General features: G+C 42.7%; 1 protein-coding gene across 1 annotated transcript; it reads left to right on the top strand.

Annotated features, from left to right (window-relative positions):
- The first annotated feature begins 8,576 nt into the window (after nucleotides 1-8,576).
- LOC121896668 (netrin-4-like) lies at nucleotides 8,577-19,297 on the top strand. The gene is made up of 10 exons (XM_042410582.1): nucleotides 8,577-8,941; nucleotides 9,141-9,700; nucleotides 13,108-13,380; nucleotides 14,222-14,348; nucleotides 14,582-14,770; nucleotides 15,592-15,799; nucleotides 15,946-16,058; nucleotides 16,192-16,260; nucleotides 17,104-17,277; nucleotides 17,707-19,297. Exons 1-10 carry the CDS (start codon nucleotides 8,881-8,883, stop codon nucleotides 17,847-17,849), a joined length of 1,917 nt encoding a protein of 638 aa, XP_042266516.1. The 5' UTR covers nucleotides 8,577-8,880; the 3' UTR covers nucleotides 17,850-19,297.
- Nucleotides 19,298-19,387: the final 90 nt, after the last annotated feature.

The following is a 19,387-nucleotide window of genomic DNA, read 5'->3' on the forward strand; positions in this document are numbered from 1 at the left end:
TTTGGTATTTTACATCAAAAGAATCGCACTGAAAGGTGAAATTTCCTCTCGGCCAGGATTACTTTATCTGCAGTTACAATGAGCAATAGCAAACTCCTCTGATAATAAGCAGGCGGTGACAGATCTCTGCAGGACTTCAATATTTTACAGCATGATTGGTAAGATTTAGCATTTACATTTTTGACCTGATGCACCTATTCATAACTACATAATAAATTCATAATATATCAAATCTAGGTGGGTCTAGGAGAATGTCCTATTGCAGAGATGTACATGACCAAAGAGAAAGTTGCAAATTCACAGGTAAGTTACAGATTGTCTATAAGATGATACTGTTTGAACACAAAGTCTATGGTAAATCCTTGCATATTTTCACCTTTAATAAAACCTCAACCATTTTCATTCATAAGTAATGCCTTTTCCACAAACTAAATTACTACATTGTTTTTTAACAAATAAAGTCATTTACAATGTACCCACTATTCTTTCAAACTTCATCTACATTTGACCACTAGGTGGCAATATTCCCTCATTTTGAGACATTTTAAAAGTCTCCTTAAGACAACACATCCATGCCAAGATTTCTTTCTGTATCCAAAATCCATTTGCTCTCACAGTTTCGTGGGTCTGGTAGTTTTTCTGCTTTGTACACATAACAAAGTGCAGCTCAAACCAGCTTAAACCAATTCATAAACATGTGACCGTGACAGAGAGAAGATGTTATTCAGATGATTTTTCAGGTGTTGTATCACATTCCTCTTCCATTTTTGTCACATTGCCATATCAGCTCACCAGTAATGTGATTTATGTGTTAGTTTTCTTGTGATTCTCTGAATCCCCTAACTTACAACAATTACACACATTGCGACATGCCAGCACCAATCACAGGATATGCCATCTGCAGAATTATCCCTTAGCCAGGCTCACTAAACCCATTGTGCTTTCACCAGGGAGGGAAAGTACAGTCTGAGAAGATGTTGGTATCATTAACAGAAGAATGAGACATAGAAAAGAAAACCCTCTCCATCTGTTTCTGCTGGAAAGATACCAGTGTCTTATGACAGCACAGCCCCAAGCTGCACAAAATTGCAATGGACTTGATGGAAAGTACTTTTACTCAAATACTGTACTCAAGAACAAAGTATTTCTACTTTGTGTTACTTAATACGTCTACTTCACTACATTTCAGGATGTTTTTTTTTATCCCACTACATTTATTTGAGAGCTGTAGCTGCTCATGACTTTGCAGATTTAGATGTTACAATTCAAAACATATGATCAGCAAATACAATATTATGCTTTGTTGACCTAAAGTAGTAAAAAGTCTGCAATATGAGCTTGTGAGTGAGTGTACTTTTCCTTAAGTACAATTTTGAATGCTTTTACTTCTAACAGAGTATTTTGACATGGTGGCATTGGTACTTTTACTGAATTAAAGAATCTGAGTCCACTACAAAGTTGCTGAAATGTCGAAATCAACGAATCTGTCAAACAGCAAAGTGATGACAATAATTACTTTCAGTCAGGTTTATTAAAGGCTGGTAATGATAAATAGGATGTGCTGCTGTCAGGCAGCTCCCTGTATATCTTCACAAGCCCAGAATGAAGATTTATTCATCTTGTCTTGACCTGTCAGACAGTAAAGCAATGTGTTACATGTGTAGTCGGGTCTACATACAGTATATTACAACAACATGGGACAGAAGTGGAGCCTAAAGCAGGGTCACGCTGGTGAGGCAGCAGACATTCCTCTCATAACACAGGCTCCAAACCCCAGCTTTTCTCCATCCTTTACTCAGACTATCATCCTGTCTGCCCCTCAACTGAGCATCGAAAGGGGAACTACTTAACCCCTACTCCCCTGCCCCTACTCACCTGCCTAGGGTAAAGGTTTGAAAACTGAATCTCCAAGACACATTACCATCAATCACGTACACTCTAATAGACAGCTTCTCAACACACATGTTATAGTTATCTTCAATCTAGCTCAAACTTTCCAAGTGTTTTATGGCTTTTTGTGCTATTTTCATTTAAGTGTGTTTAAAAGCAGTAATGGAACAGAAGTTTCAGTTATTATCCAAGTAATGATGCTATTTTCTTTCAGCAAAGTTGTTGCTTAGAACAGCCAAAGGGCATCCTCATTATTAACAACTGCCAAGGTCACTATGACCATTATTAACAACTGCCAAAGTCGCCATGACCGTCACATCGTCATAGAGCCCCACACAACTCATAACACTTATTCATAACCTGCTGACATTATGCCAACCACATCATGTCCCATTTTCATACTGCACGTCAATACTGAAGTATACACTTAGTAGTAATCTTTGTAGGGCACCCTATTGGAAGTTAGCCTAGTTAGCCAGAAGAAACAAAAACCTACAATTTTATTTTTAAAATTGCAATTACATTACATTTGAAATTAAAGATAAAATGAAAGAGGAACACTGTATTTGGTCATTTTCCAATACTTAAAAAAAATTTAAGATTTTCATTATATATACACTTGAACATATGTATGTCATGGTTCTGTCCCAGTCTGGCTTTCTGGCTTTACCCACCTGTTCCTTGTCGTTTCATTAGTTCTGTTTGTATTTAAGTCCTGGTTTTCAGTTCAGTCTTGTTGGATCCTTTGTTCTGTACTGTTCTGCTCTGCTCTGTTCAGTCTGGTTTTGTTTTGTTACATTTTGCTGTGCCTGCACGCCTGAATCTTTATTAAAGACACATTCTTCAGTTCATTGTGGCTGCTGTGTCCTGCATTTGGGTTCATCTCCTGCTTCTCTTCATGACAGAAGGATCCAACCACTCATGGACCCAGCAGACGAACTACATGAGGTGACTTTAAATTTTTTGTCCCTTCGCAATGATTGGAAGCACACCTCCAGTAGTGAGGACAGAGAAGCAGTTTTATTGTCAGCATGCTAGGAAGTGACTTCAAGGCCTTGGCTAAAAACATTGCTACCTGGGTGGGTAGAGGTCTTTTTGAACACTGGTGAATCCCAGGCTACACCTCAATCTACTAGCTATGGGCTTGCTAGCCCCCAGTCTACTGCTGCCCCTGAGTTGGCTAGCCTCCAGCCTGATCATGCCCCTCGAAGTCCAGCCCCAGTCCCCACAGACACTGTTGATAGTACAAACTGGCTAGACCCAGTAGACATGCTGAAGGAGGTAAAAGACGTTTTGTGTGCTGTGGAGCAATTCTCTGCCTACCACTGAGCGAGACCTCCAGCATTAGGCAGAAGAATGCAACTTTTTCTCTGATATTCTGTCCTTGTTCTTCCAAGCTGTGGCTGCTGGAACTTCTGCCTAATCTGAAAGAGATTGTGAACACCTACGCTGCTGATCCCATTTCAGCTGTTACCCTTCCTGTATGTCCTGCACCTGATCTGCCATGCCCCTTGCCTGGATACCCTGCGGCCCCCACCTCCAGAGTCTGCAGCATTCCCTGATGTCCTGTTTCCTGCATCCCCTGTCCCGGCAGAGCTGCAACAGTCTCTAGTCCCTGCTGATCCGCAGCAATGTCCTGTTTCTGCTGGACTGCAGCAATCTCCTGTTCCCGCTGGGCCACAGCAATCCCCTGTTCCTGAGTTGCAACAATCTCCTATTCTTGAGTTGCAGCAGCCTCCTGTTTCCCTGGCTCCTCCAGCTCACCTGCCATACTCTTAGCCATCACCTGCACCTGCGGCCTCTGCCGACATACTACTAGACCTCCAGTTGATAGTCCCTGCTGATGCCTAGCTAGACCTCTGGATGACCCACAGCCAAACCACAGCCAGACCTTCCAGACCATCAGTCTGCTGTATTTGCCGACCCTCAACTATACCTCCAGTTGGCCATCTCCGCCAACCCACCCATCCAGACCTCCTAGATCATCAGTCAGTCATCTTTGCCAACACCCGGCCAGACCTCCAGTCGGCAGTCTTTGCCGATGCTCAACCAGACTTCCAGTTGGCTGTCTCCGCCGACCCACAGCTAGACTTCCCAGATCGTCAGTCAGCCATTTTCGCCGACACCAAGCCAGATCTCCAGCTGCCCACATCCTGCTCTGCACTTCAGTGGTCTGCCTCTCCTGCACCCTGCCCTGACCTGCAGCCAAATCTTCTGGTGCTGGCTGCCCTTCCTGGCCTCTGACTTCGTCACTGACCTCCACAATGGCCCAGCCTTCCTTGTGGACCTCCAGAATGTCTGGTCATCCTCCTGGTCATCCTCCTGGTTGCCCTCCGGAGCTACACCGGCCATCTGTCCTGCCTTCCGGTCGCCCTCCCGAGCAATATTGGCCATCTGTCCTGCCTTCTGGTCTTAAGGTCTCCTGGTCTGCCCCTGTCCAGTCCCCAGGCTGCCTGCCTGAGGTTTTCTGCTCTGCCCCTGTCCAGCCACCAGGCCGCCCACCTGAGGTCTCATGCTCCACCCTTGTTCTGCCCCCAGGACTCTTGCTCCTGAATCCCTCCTCTGGACCCCCTCCACCCACTCTGCTCAGTGTTCCTGACTGGCTTGGTGGGACGTCTGGAATCCGTCCCTGGGGGGCAGACTGGTTCTCTCCCAGTCTGGCTCTATGTCCCTCCACCAGTCCACCAGGTGCCCTCTGACTTTTTCCCTGTTTGTTGAACTGGACTGAATGGCAGTCGGTCCTTGAATATGAAATTGAAGTTTGCTTTCACAGTAGTTGTGAAATGTAACTGAGGAGGTTGACACACCTTGCTAGACGTCAATGATGCAAAAATTTATACATCAGGCAGTTCATTCCACATGTCTTCTGTATTTACATTTAGGGCATTTAGCAGACGTTCTTATCCAGAGACTGACAGGTGTTTATTCAATTACAGCCTCTATGTGCCATGTGAGAAGAACTGCATCATTATGAAATAAGAGTTTGCAGGTTATAGTGTACTTGTGTATTTAAGCTTATCCATGTATATTCTTAGATGGGCTTGTTGCATATAATTTCTCTCCACACTTCCCTCCACACCTGCCCTGCATCAGTCTCTTAAGCCTTGCCCTGCTCCCTGTGTCTTCCCTGGCCAATCAAGCTCCCAGCCTGACCTTGTTTCTTGCCACCTGTTCCTTGTTGTTTCATTAGTTCAGTTTGTATTTAAGTCCTGGTTTTCATTTCAGTCTTTTTGGCGCCTTTGTTCTGTACTGTTCTGTTCTGCTCAGTCTGGTCTGGTTTTGTTTTGTTCTGTTTTTCTGTGCCTGCACGCCTGAATCTTTATTAAAGAGACATTCTTCAGTTCATTCTGGCTGCTGTGTCCTGCATTTGGGTCCATCTCCTGCTACTCTTCATGACAAGCTACAGTGAAAAATGATCTGTAACAGTTGTCATTTTTACCTCTTTGGCTTCTGGTCTGCTTTTTCAGCTGTCACCTATCAGATACACAAAAGAAGAACTCACACCTGCAGTTTATACAGTGTTACAAAGTGTCTTGTCTCCTTTTCCACTGTTGATTTTTTTGATACCCACAATTATACTTTTTTCTGCTCTTATTTACGTCATTAGGCAGATGACATGACACAGGTACACTTTAGATCTGGGGCACTCTGTGAGCCTTCCGTTCCCTTCCCATAACACTAAAAAATAAAAATGGCACACATCCGCCTGCCTGGCTTTTATGAAGGTGAAACTCCCACATTTCCCCTGTTTCTGTGTCCACTCCTGCTGTTAATTCAAGGCTTGTGCTCAGTCATCTGTTGAGTTCTTCCTGTGCAGTAAGAGACTGTGTCAAAAGGTGATGCAAAATATAGAGTATAAACTTCCAGAAGTGTCTGGATGGAGGGGGCTGGTGAGGGGAATGTCTGAGAGGAGGGGTAGGAGAGGATTTGGCTGTGTGAAGTAGTATCAAGAGTCTTACTGCTGTCATTGTATAACATTAAAAACTAACAGCATTAATACCAAATGAATTACATCAGGGAAGAGTTGCCTTTTAGGACTAATATTTACATTACACAGACCCTGTTTGTTTTTTGTTTTTTTGGTCACTACAACTAAAACCATCTGATGAAATGTGGGTGAGGGCAATGTTATGGCTAGGAACAAGCAGACAGATAGCAGTGATAAACATCATAAAAATGGAAGCAGTGAAATCAGTGACAGAGGGTGTGTGGAGCACTCCGTTTAATGCCTAGCCTGTGGGCAAGGCACCTACCCTCCTTGCCTGAAGCATGTCTGGCTTTTTGTCTGGCTTTTACAGGAGAGTAGACAGATTACTTGCAAGGGTTGAGACGGTTCACTGAGCTGAAGGTACTAGGTGACATGGCAGCATGAGGGGGGAGGGAACCATATCCTTTTACAGTCTGGAAATAAAACAGGCCAGCAGCGGTCGAACAGCCCCACGTCTATCATCTTATTGGGCCATTAGATGACGAGGCCACAGCAGTACCACTGAGGTCCAGCACTGGGACTATTGCAGGCAAGGTGGTAATTAAATATGAGGAGGAGTATTTAAGTAACTCTTCTGACTGTACTGTAGCGACTGACCTCGCATTCATAACATTTTTCTGCAGTATTCCCACATACATACATACATGACTCTTTGCCTGTGGTATGCAGTAACAAAGAGGTTGTTTCATCTTTAAAATGAGTCACATACTCTCCAGAACAAAGTCAGGAAAAAAGGCTGCATTCCATAGTTAAAAAAAAAAAAAACAGCAAAAGGAATCACCTCATGTTTTGTTTTGTAGGTTTAGTCACAAACAATAGGCTGACAAATCTGACAAAAAATGTCTGACTTTGTTCTGGAGAATGTAGGCACTCCTTTTTTTTAAAAGGCAGAGCACCCAACTGAATTTCAGTGCAGGAGAAGTGCATCTGTTTCTTCTTATATATCATAATACATTTAGTTTAATTTTTAAAACAGCTGGACACTATAGTCTTTTAACAATACTCAAACAGGAGAAAATAGTGGATTTGTTGGTGCATTTGTGAATATTGACGGCAACAGAATGTGCATGAGGGACGGACATAAAATAAATTACAATGCCAATGTTCATGTTAACAAAAAAAATGTGTCACCCAGAGCAATGATGTGGCTCATTGATGTGTTTTTAATAGTTTTTGGACAACAATGGAGCTCCATGGCATAAAGGAATGAGATATGTCAGCCTCTGGCTACACAAGCGAAAGTGTTAGTAGGATCAGTTCATTGTTGGCTTTCATCTTTTTATGGTTGACATTGAAAAAAAGATTGTCAGCCTGACCCTTTAAGGATATGGCTCAATAGAATTCAAGTTGCGTAACAGAGAAAAACAACAAACAGCTGGAGTTAAAAGAGAGTAAAGGAATTTGTTTGTAATGTGCGTTGCTTTCATCCTGCCAGGGGAATACACCACAGACTGGCCGAGATTAGACATCCTTCCTGCAGCATTTTTCATGGTGACTCCTGGGATTTGAGGATCGAAAAACACGCAAGTGATGTACAAAGAGAACAGCTCAAGGTGCATCACCCTTGCCCTGGTAGATCATCTGGAGGCAACTGAAATAACCCATGCAAATCTGAAAACACACAGACATGAACCCTGTCCCCTCTAAAACAGAAGAGGCCGGCAGTGTGACGAGAGTCGCAGTATTCCAGGAATGTCCTGATCCGTCAGGGCCGGGATGCCTTAGGGAAGAGACTGAAAATTCTCATGACACTCGTCTTCTCCTTGAACATACACACGCATATGACAGCAGAGGATGACTCATATGACAGACCATACTCACAATAAGCGCAGAGTACTCCTGACCTCATGTGTTCACAGGTATGATGTATGCTCTCAAAGACACGGTTCAGTTTTCATCTTCACTCATCAACCTGTCCTGTCTCTTGCTCTCTACTCCATTTTCTCACTCTGTCCACATGTTAAAGCTTTTACACGGTATCAAATGAGTACATTAAATCTTGTTAGCCACTGGCACAACAGCTGTGGTATCATATAGCCATTTTCTTTTCTTGAAATGTCTCTTTTGACTAAATGAGGTGATGTCACTGTTGAGGTAAAGGGAGGGGAGGAGGGGGGGCATGCAACTGGATGATTAGTGGGGTCAAGGGTTGTGCGATCCCTCAGGTCCAGGGCTGTTGTCTGTCTGACGAGGCAGGTAAAGCATGGTTAATGAGTGGCAGTTAGAAATAAGTGGTGATATGTGGCAGGAATGCAACCCAATGACACACTTGTCGGTCAGCGTTTGAGTGTCCGGGTGGTTTGTGGAGGTGATCTAAAAGTCTTATTTATTGTGTTAGACCATCAACAGTGCCATTTTCATTATCTGTGCTCATTTAGGAATGTGGAGTAAGAGGTTAAAGCTGCTCCAAGGTCTAATATCTATCTATTGGTTAACAAAATCGGTCCTATGTTTCCATTCATGATGTGAAAATATGAGAAACATGGAATCATTATTGTAATCATCTTAATCATCCTTTTCTGATAACATCCCTCCATAAACGCATGTCAAAATGTCCAGAAATGGTCTTGATATTATTGCTTATTTGGAAAAGTCTGATTTTAGGAATTGGAGTGGGAGGGGTCTGGGAAAAGACCAGAAGAGGGCGGTGCTAACCTCTTCATATTCCCAAATGTCAATGAACCCTCCACAACAAAGTTGAACCCTGAAGTGCATGGGATGGAATAATTTGAGGATAATGAGCGCATTCAGAGCTTCCATTTTATACAAATTAAGTCCAACGAGGCATTTCTACACCATGACAGACAGAAATCAGCTTAAATTCAATACTGTTGTGTTTCTTAATTTCTGCGTCGTAACAGTTTGTAAAGTAGTTTATTTTTAATCGGAAAAGGGACACGCTGGATTATTAACAATCATCCTTGGATCAAGCTGTTGAAGGCGCGTTCTTGCATTTAAAGAATTTACGACAGATGACTTAACTTTGAAGTAACAACCTCAGGATGAGACTCTGGACTTTACTTGTCATTATCCCGGTGTGCGCATCCTCTCCTCTTTTGACCGGTGAGTTTGAAACGATGACTGAGACTTTTACGCACGCGTTTTGAAGATGTGTATACATTTTTTAAAAGCTTGCACTGGATATAGAGCTATTGGGAAACACGTATCTATCCTGCCTTTATATGTAAATATTTTACATCTGTATGTCTTCTCTCACCTCTTAACATATTATACTATAATAAACGCACCCTTTTCCCACCAGAAACGTCTAAACCCAAAGGTCCAGCTGTGGATAACCGCTGCTCCGGACGAGCCTGCAACCCTCGCATGGGTAACCTGGCACAGGGCAGAGTGCTCACCACCCAGTCGGTCTGCGGCTCCAACGTCTCCGAGCCCTACTGCTCCTATAAGCAGACTTCAGCCCCCCGCAGCAGGGAGTCCTGCTCGGCAGCAAAATGCAGCAAGTGCAACGCTGCCATCCCCAGCCAGGCGCACCCTCCCTCTGCCATGAGCGACTCCTCTTTCCGCTACCCCGAGACGTGGTGGCAGTCTGCGGAGGGGGTGAAGGAGGAGACGCTCCAGCTGGACCTGGAATCTGAGTTCCTCTTCACCCATCTCATCCTGGTGTTCCGCTCCCCCCGGCCCGCTGCCATGGTGTTGGAGCGCTCTCAGGACCACGGACACACATGGAAGACCCTCAGGTATTTTGCCAGGGACTGTGAGGAGGCGTTTGGCCTGGCAGAGGGGTCACCACCAGCCGGGGAGAGTGGGGCAACTTGCTCTTCTAAGTATTCCGGAGCTTTTCCTTGTACAAGAGGAGAGGTGAGTGTTTTGTGCAGCAGATCTGTGAGTGTGAAAATATGTTTGCTTGACAACTCTTCCGGCAAATTTAACCATTAATGAGCCTGCAGGATATTGTCCTATCTATACTGTGCACCACTGACATTCCCAGTACTACATTTTCAGCAAAAAAGTCTATCTTTTTTACATATTTTAACTCCCTCAACCCCCCAAAATACCACAAAAGGTCCAATAACATTTCAAGCACAATTTTGACCACTTGCTCTGTAATCCTGACAGCTATGTGAAGCTTTGTGAGCTTAAAAATAATTGTTAAAAGAATAAACACCTTCTAACATTGGAAAATTGACTGCAAAAAGTTGTGCAAACAGAAAATCTATAGACACTGCACCTGATATGAACCTTTTAAAGGTGCACTCCATCACTTTCCACACATCAAAATTGGTTTACTCATCACACAGTCATACTCAGCCTGTGAAATAAAGCGACAACAGTATTTTCATGTATTTCCAGCCTTGTTTTGAAAAATTTGTCTCTCACAAGTGCTGCCACTCTATGAAAGTGAAATACAAAATCACTGGATTACTCCTTTAAACGCATCAGCAAAAAGGAATGAGGAGGATGCTGTAGCCAAGAGAAAGCTTTGAAGGACAGAGGCATATTTTCAATATTGGAGTGTTATTTTATTTCAGAGATCTGAGAGTGACCACATCAAAACATCCTGCCAGACATCCCCCAGCACTTCACAGCAATAACACACGCCATCTGCTTCTCTCTTGTTGTCTATTTATTGGCACGAGTATGCTGTCACTAAGCTGATATCACAGAAACCACTGAACAAACAGTTGACCAAGCTTTGTAAACTGATCTGTTCTGATGGGCTGTGGCAGACCTTTTTTGTTAGGCCAACCTTCTAAGCCACAAACTGCTTTGACACATACATATGGGTAGAATATCAATGTTCACTTTTCCCTCTGATAATCAGCTATGGTTTATTCATGAGCGGATCGTTCATTCACACATATGGAGATAGAGAGAGAGAGAGAGACTCTCACTGGCCAGTTAAGGTTTGTTTTTCCTCCAAAGTGCCTCAGCACACATTGGGAGGTTCTGGTTGAATGTTTGGATGAATATATGGCTTTGACTGATCTCATAATTGCAGTGTATCTGCAACAAGTATGTGTCTTCAGTGTGTCGGCTCTCTTGTGTAAGCCCCTCACTCTTCATAATCAGTGTCTCTGTTGCACAACAGTCAAAGAAGTCCCCTAAATGTGTGAAATTGTAGGAGGTTTCAGTGATAATGTTACAGACATTATATACTTGTTTAAAACTTGCGCTTTCTGTAATGAGCTAAAGTATGTATATATTCACCACAGCTGAACTTTTTCTTATTGTAAAAGAGAATCATTATATGTGTCAATTATACAGTAAATCTTCTTGTTGTTGACATCTGTACGATACTTACTAAACACATGGTGTCAAAGTACATGACGCATTAATATGACACAGTAACAATTCTCACTTATGTAGACTAAAACAGACAACGTAAGACATACTGAGCATGGATTGTAGACCATAAAGTTAAAATGTAGGGTAAAAACCTTTTTTTGCTTCACAAAAGGTTAAATGTTATTTTGGCTCTTAAATAAATATCGATTAATGTGGCAGTATAGTTGTTCACAAATCCATAAATAAAACACTTTAGATTACGGCCTACAATTTACAGCCTAATTACTCTCAATTTGCAGTGTAATTTTTTGCACCAGTACAGTACGTACTAAAGTTGGGGAATAAGGGGGTCAAAATCTGGGAACTTACAAAGAATTTATACTGTAGGTATTTTTTGAATAATGGGTTCCTTTTCTAGAGAACTTATATGATTGTTCCCTTGTACCTACATGTATGTATCGGTACATACTTTACTGGTACACCATAAAAAATTACACTGCAAATAGGGAAAAATTAGGCTGTATGTTGTGGCCTGTAATCTAAAACGTTATAGGTGTAAAAAATATCAAAAATTTGCTCCAAGCAGAAACTGCAGGAGCTACTTGAGGTGGTGATGCATGTTACTCCTCTTGATGGTATTCCTTGGTAGCAGGGTGGTCAGAACATTCCCATTGTTGGGAACCCTTCTACATCTTCAGCAGGAATCTCAGGGTCACAAGCGTTTCCCCCCTTTAGCCTGTATGCCTTGCCTGAGTGGGGCAGCGAAGACTAAATTAACTTTCACCTGCAGAAGGGTTCCAACTGCAAGCTGTCATCAACCACAACCATCTTGAGCTGGTCTCAGCTGCCTTGGCTATCTCCCCAGTGGCTTTCTTTAGTTGTTGGGTTCCAAACCGATCTTCTGTAAGAAATAGCGCACTGATGTTGCTGGGAAACTGCAGTAGACAAATTCAACGGGGAATAAGACTGCGTACCATCCTTTGACAAGAGCCTCATTGATCAAATCCTCGTACTTTCTTCAGTTGGTGAGAGACAGCTAGCCTGTCGGTGTGAGGTTACTGCCATCTCTTCTTGAAAGACAAGTCTCAGGTCCATTTGCTTCTCCCAGTCAGAAGCCTAATGCAAAATAGAAAGCGGGTTTTTGACAGTTGTTCTTGCCCCAGGAGCCTTATCTCCTTCCCTTTGGAAATTGACAACTGTGTTTGATGGCTTTGACCCTCTGCAGGTCCGTCCTTTTGGCAATTTCTATAAGTACCTTGTTATGCATCCACCATGTGATTCTGGGTGCACAGGGTTTAAGAAAAGGTTTACCCTTAAATTTGCAACATTATAATGTTTTAAACCATTTATTAAATGTTATTGTACTGCTTATAAATGCTAAATAGGGGCCCTTAAAGTAAAGTGTTACCAGCAGTAAGACACAGAACTGCTATAAGATTTTGATTGAAAATAAAGATAAAATGGTTTGGAATAATGTTTTGTCAACTTTTTTTTGGTATCTAGAATTTATTAACTTCCTGCTTTCAATGGTATTTCTATAAAAATCCTTTCACATGCTTACTGTGTGTCCAACACTTTTTATTTCTGATGTTATGATAAAGAGTAATGAGCATTTTTTTAAACACCTGTGTACAGTTTCATAGACAGACAGTGAGATTTTATCTGAAAGATCAACATTCAACTAAACTGCACAGTTGAAGAAAGTGAGAGCAAGAACCATTTGTCCACGTTTACATTGGAATGGTTCTAATTTTCCCAGAATAGCAGCTATTTGAAGAGCATGAAAGTCGAAACACATTGATGCCTGTCTTTTATTTGGCAGGCCAAGAAAAAAGAGAAACTGACATAATTTGTGTTTTCGTCATGCTGTCAGTGTCTCTAAAGATCACTTTTTTTTCACCTATTACAGAAACTCTCAAGTGAAACTACACGGGTTTTGAGAGATTTTCTTATATGTTTCCTCTCCTTCAATCTTAAAGGTGATCTATCGAGCCTTATCGCCCTGGCACTCTGTGGATCCCTATGGACCGGCTGCTCAGGACCAGCTCATGATCACCAACTTGAGAGTCCGTCTGCTGCAGCGCCAGCCGTGTCCCTGCCAGGCCAAACATCCAGGTGCTGATGTTCTGCCCACAGACCATTATGCCATCTATGATTTTATTGTCAAAGGCAGTTGTCTTTGCAATGGACATGCTGACCACTGTGTACCAGCCAAGGGCTACAATCCCAGCCAGCAGAGGACCAGTAACATGGTGAGTGATTTGTATTTCGTGAGTGTACAGCTTGCAGATGCACGAAGGAAAACTGCTTGAACAATTTGTACTGTTCTAAAAATTTGTTTTGTCACACTAGATCAATACCTTCTGTTTGTCTCCAGTCTTTTCATGTGCATGTGTTGAGATTGAGAGCAGAGGGTTTGGGTTTGTGTTCCCACCACTCCCTTGTTACTCAGCTGTTTGCTGGTATGTGCTGCTGAAACTGAGGGCTGCAGTGAAGACTGGATATTAGGCCACAGCTTTACCTACCATTACAAGGATTTAAGGATGTGGAAACCTTAATTATGGTATTCAGCCTAATGCTTTAACAACCCATAGTCTCTGTCATGTTATTCTCTTTACTGTAAATGGAGAATAGAAGCACTGGTTTTATTCCAACATGGCCTCAGGGTGGTGTAGACGTGTTACACATGCTATTATACTGTAAGCTGCACAGTGTGTAACCACTGTGATTGTGCATATAGATGTTAGTATGTTGCAATACGTGGAGCAGAGTTACACACACATCACATGTAGTAGGTGCAAGGCTCCTGGAAATCAGCTTTGATGAAAAACGTCTGCATACTGACTTCAAACCACAAAATTATTTAAATAGACAAATTATTTATTATCATCCAGGGTGATGTATATCTCAGAACAATTCAAGTACAGTACAGCACAATACAATATACAGTATGTTGCAGTGCTCGCTAACACTTTCTCACTTTTCTCTAAGCAATGTTCCTGAAAAAAATCAGTCAACAATTAAAAGATGCTTACAGATGCAATAAAATGCCAAATAAAGGCCCTTTGTCTGCCTGTTGTATTTGCCTGGCAGGTCCATGGCAAGTGTGTTTGCAGACACAACACAGCTGGTGACCACTGCGAGCGCTGTGCACCACTCTACAACGACCAACCCTGGCAGGCTGCCAATGGCATCATAGGGACACCGCATGAGTGCCAGAGTGAGTGATGGGGCAGGAGAGTCAAATGCAGAGTAGGACACACAGCATGTAACCCTTTCTCTAAAATGAATTTAGTGTCATAAATCACATGTAACCTTTGAGATGCTGATATGTGATGAATAACAGAGCAGTTCCTTTTTGTGTGTGTCAGCTACTAAAAGCTATCATCAGTGCTTTGAATATTCAGATGAGCTGAGGAATACATTTCAATATTTCTTACATTGTCCAAACAGAGTGCAAGTGTAACGGTCATGCCAAGAGCTGTCACTTCAATCGTGGATTGTGGCTCGCATCAGGACGGCGGAGTGGAGGTGTGTGTGACGACTGCCGCCACAACACAGAGGGTCGTTACTGCCAGAACTGTAAGAAGGGCTTCTTCAGAGATCCCAGTCGTCCAAAAACTGCACCCGACTCCTGCAAACGTAAGGCCCTAGATACTGTATTTCCTTTAGAGTGTAGCTTTTACCGTAAACCATAACACTGTCTGGATGAGAGCCAACTGAGAAGTCCAATTAATTCAATTCAATTCAAGCTGTAGTTTGGATTCACAAGCATATAACAAGAGAAAAAAAGAGCTGCAGCCTTTGATATTTGAAGGGCAGTAATGCAGACTTTAGTTTGCTTTTGACCCTCCCTATTATGTAAATCAGATTGATCTCTTTGATAAGGGTATTTCCTCTGCACCTCTCTTAGTCACTTTTCTCCCTGTGATGAGATACTTAGATGACTCCTTAGCAGGAATGACGAAGACCTTACTGTGTTGGAATGTGACTGTAATTGCAAACAATGGAGGAATTTCCCATGGTCCATGCGAGCACATTTTTCCCATTCTTGCCCTTTCCCCCCACCAGGCACACTGCAGCATTTTTAAGAACAAACATGCCGTTTTTGGAAACAGATGAAACAAATCTGTAACAAAAATCAATCTGTCATCACAAGGGACCATCCGGCAGTGAGTCTGACAGCGTAGAGAGGGAGTGATTTACTGTTTGTTGTTGCTGCAGCTGCTAAAAACATGTTGAGTACATACTCCTGGCTTGTTTAACTTTCATGCTGCCATGGAAGTTCACTGTGTACACTCCAAATATATTTGTTAGTGCCTCTACAAGTGTATTTGTCCTTTGCGCACATGAATGCTCATAATGTATACTGAGTGCTTGTAGGTCTGTGCCAGGAAAGAAGACGTGTCTTTTGACCTACAGACATGTTAACGCTCTTGTTGTGTCACTCCTCTCCTCCGCAGCCTGTTCTTGCCACCCTGTAGGCTCCGTCCTCTCAAGTGGTAGCTCTCTCTGTAACCCTAGCGGTGGGGAGTGCACTTGTAAGCCTGGTGTAGGAGGCCCCCGCTGTGACGGCTGCATGATGGGATACTGGGGACTTGGTGAATACGGCTGCCGTCCATGTGACTGTACAGGGGACTGTGACCCTTACACTGGTGACTGCATTTCTGGGTGAGAGCCAAGATTTATTACTATATCCATATGTAACTGTACCAGTGATCACCACAGTGATGTATGGTGTAAAGGTAGAGTGCATTCTGGATTGTTAACACTGAGTGGAGCCCTGCCTCTGACTGGTTTTTACCTCTGCGGCACAGCTCAGATGTGGAGGTCTTCTATACAGCCACTGGCCACATGGGACACAGCAGCAATAATAGTGAGACGGCACTCTTTAGGGCAGAGGAGCTTTTCTCTGCACTGCACCACTCTGGTGAGTCACAAGTCATATCACACTTTAATTCACAGCACATTCATCAACCCACATAGATAAAGTGTAGCTGTTTTAATCCAGAAATGTATACATCATGATTGTGTGATTTTTATAAATCTCATTATTTTCCCAGAGAAATGTGAATGTGTGGAAGGGACCCTTGGCAGCCCTAAACTCTTTTGTGCTGCAGAGTATGACTATGGTAAGTGCTATTTCTCATAGGGAATTAAATAGCAGTTAAAAGACAAATAGAAAAGAACAAACAGAAAGATAAAAATGGTCACATCGATACAGCAGAGAGTGTCTTTCAAAGTCCACATGCTGAGTCTATTACACAGGCTTTCTGTTAAAAATCTAAAGTCTCAGGCCAAATCAGAAAGAAAGTTTATATGTGACACAGCTTTTGTCAGATCACGGAACAGTGTCTGAAACCCCCTCCTCCCACAGTTTCCTGCAAGGATGTGTGTGACATTTTTATAACTTTACAAAGCTGACAATCCGACTAGCACACCCACTTCACACAGCGATTGGCCGTCTGTGCAGAGGTACAAATATAGGAAGGATTTAAACTTCTTTCTCAAGCTCTCTATTTTCATTCCTCACACAACTGCATCCGTCAGAGAGTGCCTGAAAGTGTACACCATTATTCCAATCTCGCATCTCCCTCGGCCTTCAAATGTGGCTGTTCGTAATAGCTATAAAGACTTTTGCCCTCAGATGTGGTATGAACATACGAACTTGCTCATTTCAAACATAACCAAGCCTTAACCCAGATGACATCATTGGGTTTATTTTCTCAAACTTCAGAAAGCTCCCCTTCAGAACCACAGAAGGCATTATAAAATTGTTTCACAGGCTTGGTAGTCATCCTCATGATTAAACTGATTTTAACTTGTAAAATTGGTTCCCATTTAACCTTAAAAATGTGTTTAAAAAGGGTCTGTGGTGCAAAATATTAAAAGTCTGAGAAGTGGAAAATCAGCACTGTATTTTGTAGTTGAATTGTAACTGATTTGTTTAATCACTGTTTGTTTTGCTCTCTCAGTGCTGGTAGTGAGGGTGATGTCAGCTCATGATAAAGGCTCCCATGCAGAGGTGGAGGTCAAGGTCAAGAAGGTCTTGCACCAGAACCCTCAGATGAAGATCCATAGAGGAAGTGTCACCCTTTACCCCGAGTCCTGGACCATCAAAGGCTGTACCTGTCCCATCCTCAACCCAGGTCAGCTGCTGCCAGCTCCAATGAGAAACTTTATTGCTCACAATGCAGAAGCTTATAATTAGTCAACTCTTGAGTGGACAATCTGCCAGCTTTGTGCTGAATAGAAGATCTTTGTCGCTGCTCATGGAGGTTTTGAGTGGGCGCCAACATCCTAGCATCACTCATTTAGATTGGACTTTTACAGTATAAAGATTATAACCGCTGCTCTTTTATGAGACCATTTCACTTCTAACATTTCACAATAATAATTTCTGGCAACATTCATCCAAACCAGTCATAGCAGCACAGTAAGAGAGTTATATAAAAGTGTCTTTTTACATAAGGTGCTTCTCACAGTGATTTTTCTCCTGTTCTGTGCATTTTAGTAAAATTCCCTGTAGAGTTTAAATGCAGTAAAGCTTATACTTTGCTCTTTCTTCTCCTCTCCAGGATCTGAATATATAGTGGCTGGACATGAGGACTGGAAGACTGGCCGACTAATGGTGAACACCAAAAGCCTTGTTAAACCATGGAAGTCGAGCCTGGGACGCAAAATCCTCCACATCCTCAGGAAAGAATGTGGCCACTGGTAGGGCAACGAACTGCAGAAGACAGAGGGATGGAAAGATGGATGATCATCTGTGACATACAGATGATTTGTTGGATGAACAGAGGGGACACTGAATTAGGGATTGCTCGGACACTAAAGTGAATGCAAAACCAGTGCCTACTACACGGATTTCACTGTTTCTTCTGTTTACACAGTGGAGTCCTCGGCCCCAAAAACTACAAGGCTGTCGTTGTTGTTAACTTGTGGTAGAAATAAGCAGATACTGTAAGCAGATACCCTGCTAGACTACAGTCATTTAAGGATCAAAGAGAGCAAAGCATGCCATAAAGACTTTCATCCAGACAAAGACAAAGTTGATGATTCATTCCTGTGTTACGATACGCCTCACATCATAATTCTTTCCCGGTTATTTATAAGACAATAAGGTATGCAGGTAAATACTCCATAATACTTTATTCCCTGGCCAAAGTTGCTGTCAGTTGATGAGCCAAAACACAGACATGTCCTACTGTATCTATTTCATTGTAAGCTGTTTACTTTGAAGTCTTACAAAGACACAGCCCGAATCATCCTTTTTGTCTCACAGATATTGGTGATAAATCATGAATGAGTCAACATCAGAATGTGTCTGAATGTGCGTGTGTGTGCATATGCTTGATGTCCTTGGCAAGGGAGTCTGGGACTGTGCAGGTCAGAACAAGTAACTCCTCGATGAGGGGAGAGGATGAAAAAAACATTAAAGGAGGCGGCTTAATCTGAACAGCTCTGCTCTGCTCCTGCACACTCGCCCGCCTGCTGTCTGACAAGAGCAGAACTCACTCTGCTCCACCCTCTTTGGTCTGCAGTACACGCAACTGGCTAAAACAGTCGAGATTGAGTTTGTTCTTACAGCTGGTTCAGTTACATGAGTGGATCTTTGTCAGGTTCCTTAAGTCAGACTTGATTCTGTGAGGATTTTCTGTTGTCCCTGTAAGACCTTCTGCAGCTCCATATGAGGATGCACTTGATAAGGCCTCTCCGACCCTGTGGGAGCCAGTGTGTGTGTGTGTATGTGTGTGAGAGAAAGCAAGCACACACACTCCTAACACATGTCTCTTTTTGGCCTGTGACTCCTGCTGCCCTAAAATAAATATGTATTAAAAGCCTGGGTATTCATTGACATCACAGTATAGTCCACAGGCTGTTTTTGAGCCAGGTCCAGTTAAGAATAGGCCTGGTCTGCTGTCTCCAAGGAAAAGGATAAACTCTGCGAGGAGACATGATGCATTCCTCAGCCATGACATCACCGCCCATGTCCTTGTCACAAAGACTTTACCAAAATAAGAAAAAATGGGCTGGATTTTTTCTCATGAAGGACAAAATGGTGATTTAAGGTACATTAATGTACTTCTGCCATCAATGTGATATTTGTAATGCTATTTCTGTGTACGATATGTTTTTCTTTTTTTGCATCTAAGCTGTATAAACCACGCGTCAGTGTGCTTATTCTTCATGTTTCTGGGAAAAGTCTTATTTCATTCCATGGTCACATTATGCTGAAACACAAGGCTATGAATAGCC

This window comes from Thunnus maccoyii, chromosome 5 (genome assembly GCF_910596095.1).
Source record: "Thunnus maccoyii chromosome 5, fThuMac1.1, whole genome shotgun sequence".
NCBI lineage: Eukaryota > Metazoa > Chordata > Actinopteri > Scombriformes > Scombridae > Thunnus > Thunnus maccoyii.

Excerpts from the sequence above, each read along its gene's own strand:
- LOC121896668 (XM_042410582.1), top strand. The coding sequence starts at position 8,881 with ATGAGACTCTGGACTTTACTTGTCATTATCCCGGTGTGCGCATCCTCT. Across the intron at positions 14,349-14,581 it reads GACACCGCATGAGTGCCAGA|AGTGCAAGTGTAACGGTCAT; the intron begins GTGAGTGATGGG and ends TTGTCCAAACAG. Across the intron at positions 17,278-17,706 it reads CTGTCCCATCCTCAACCCAG|GATCTGAATATATAGTGGCT; the intron begins GTCAGCTGCTGC and ends TCTCCTCTCCAG.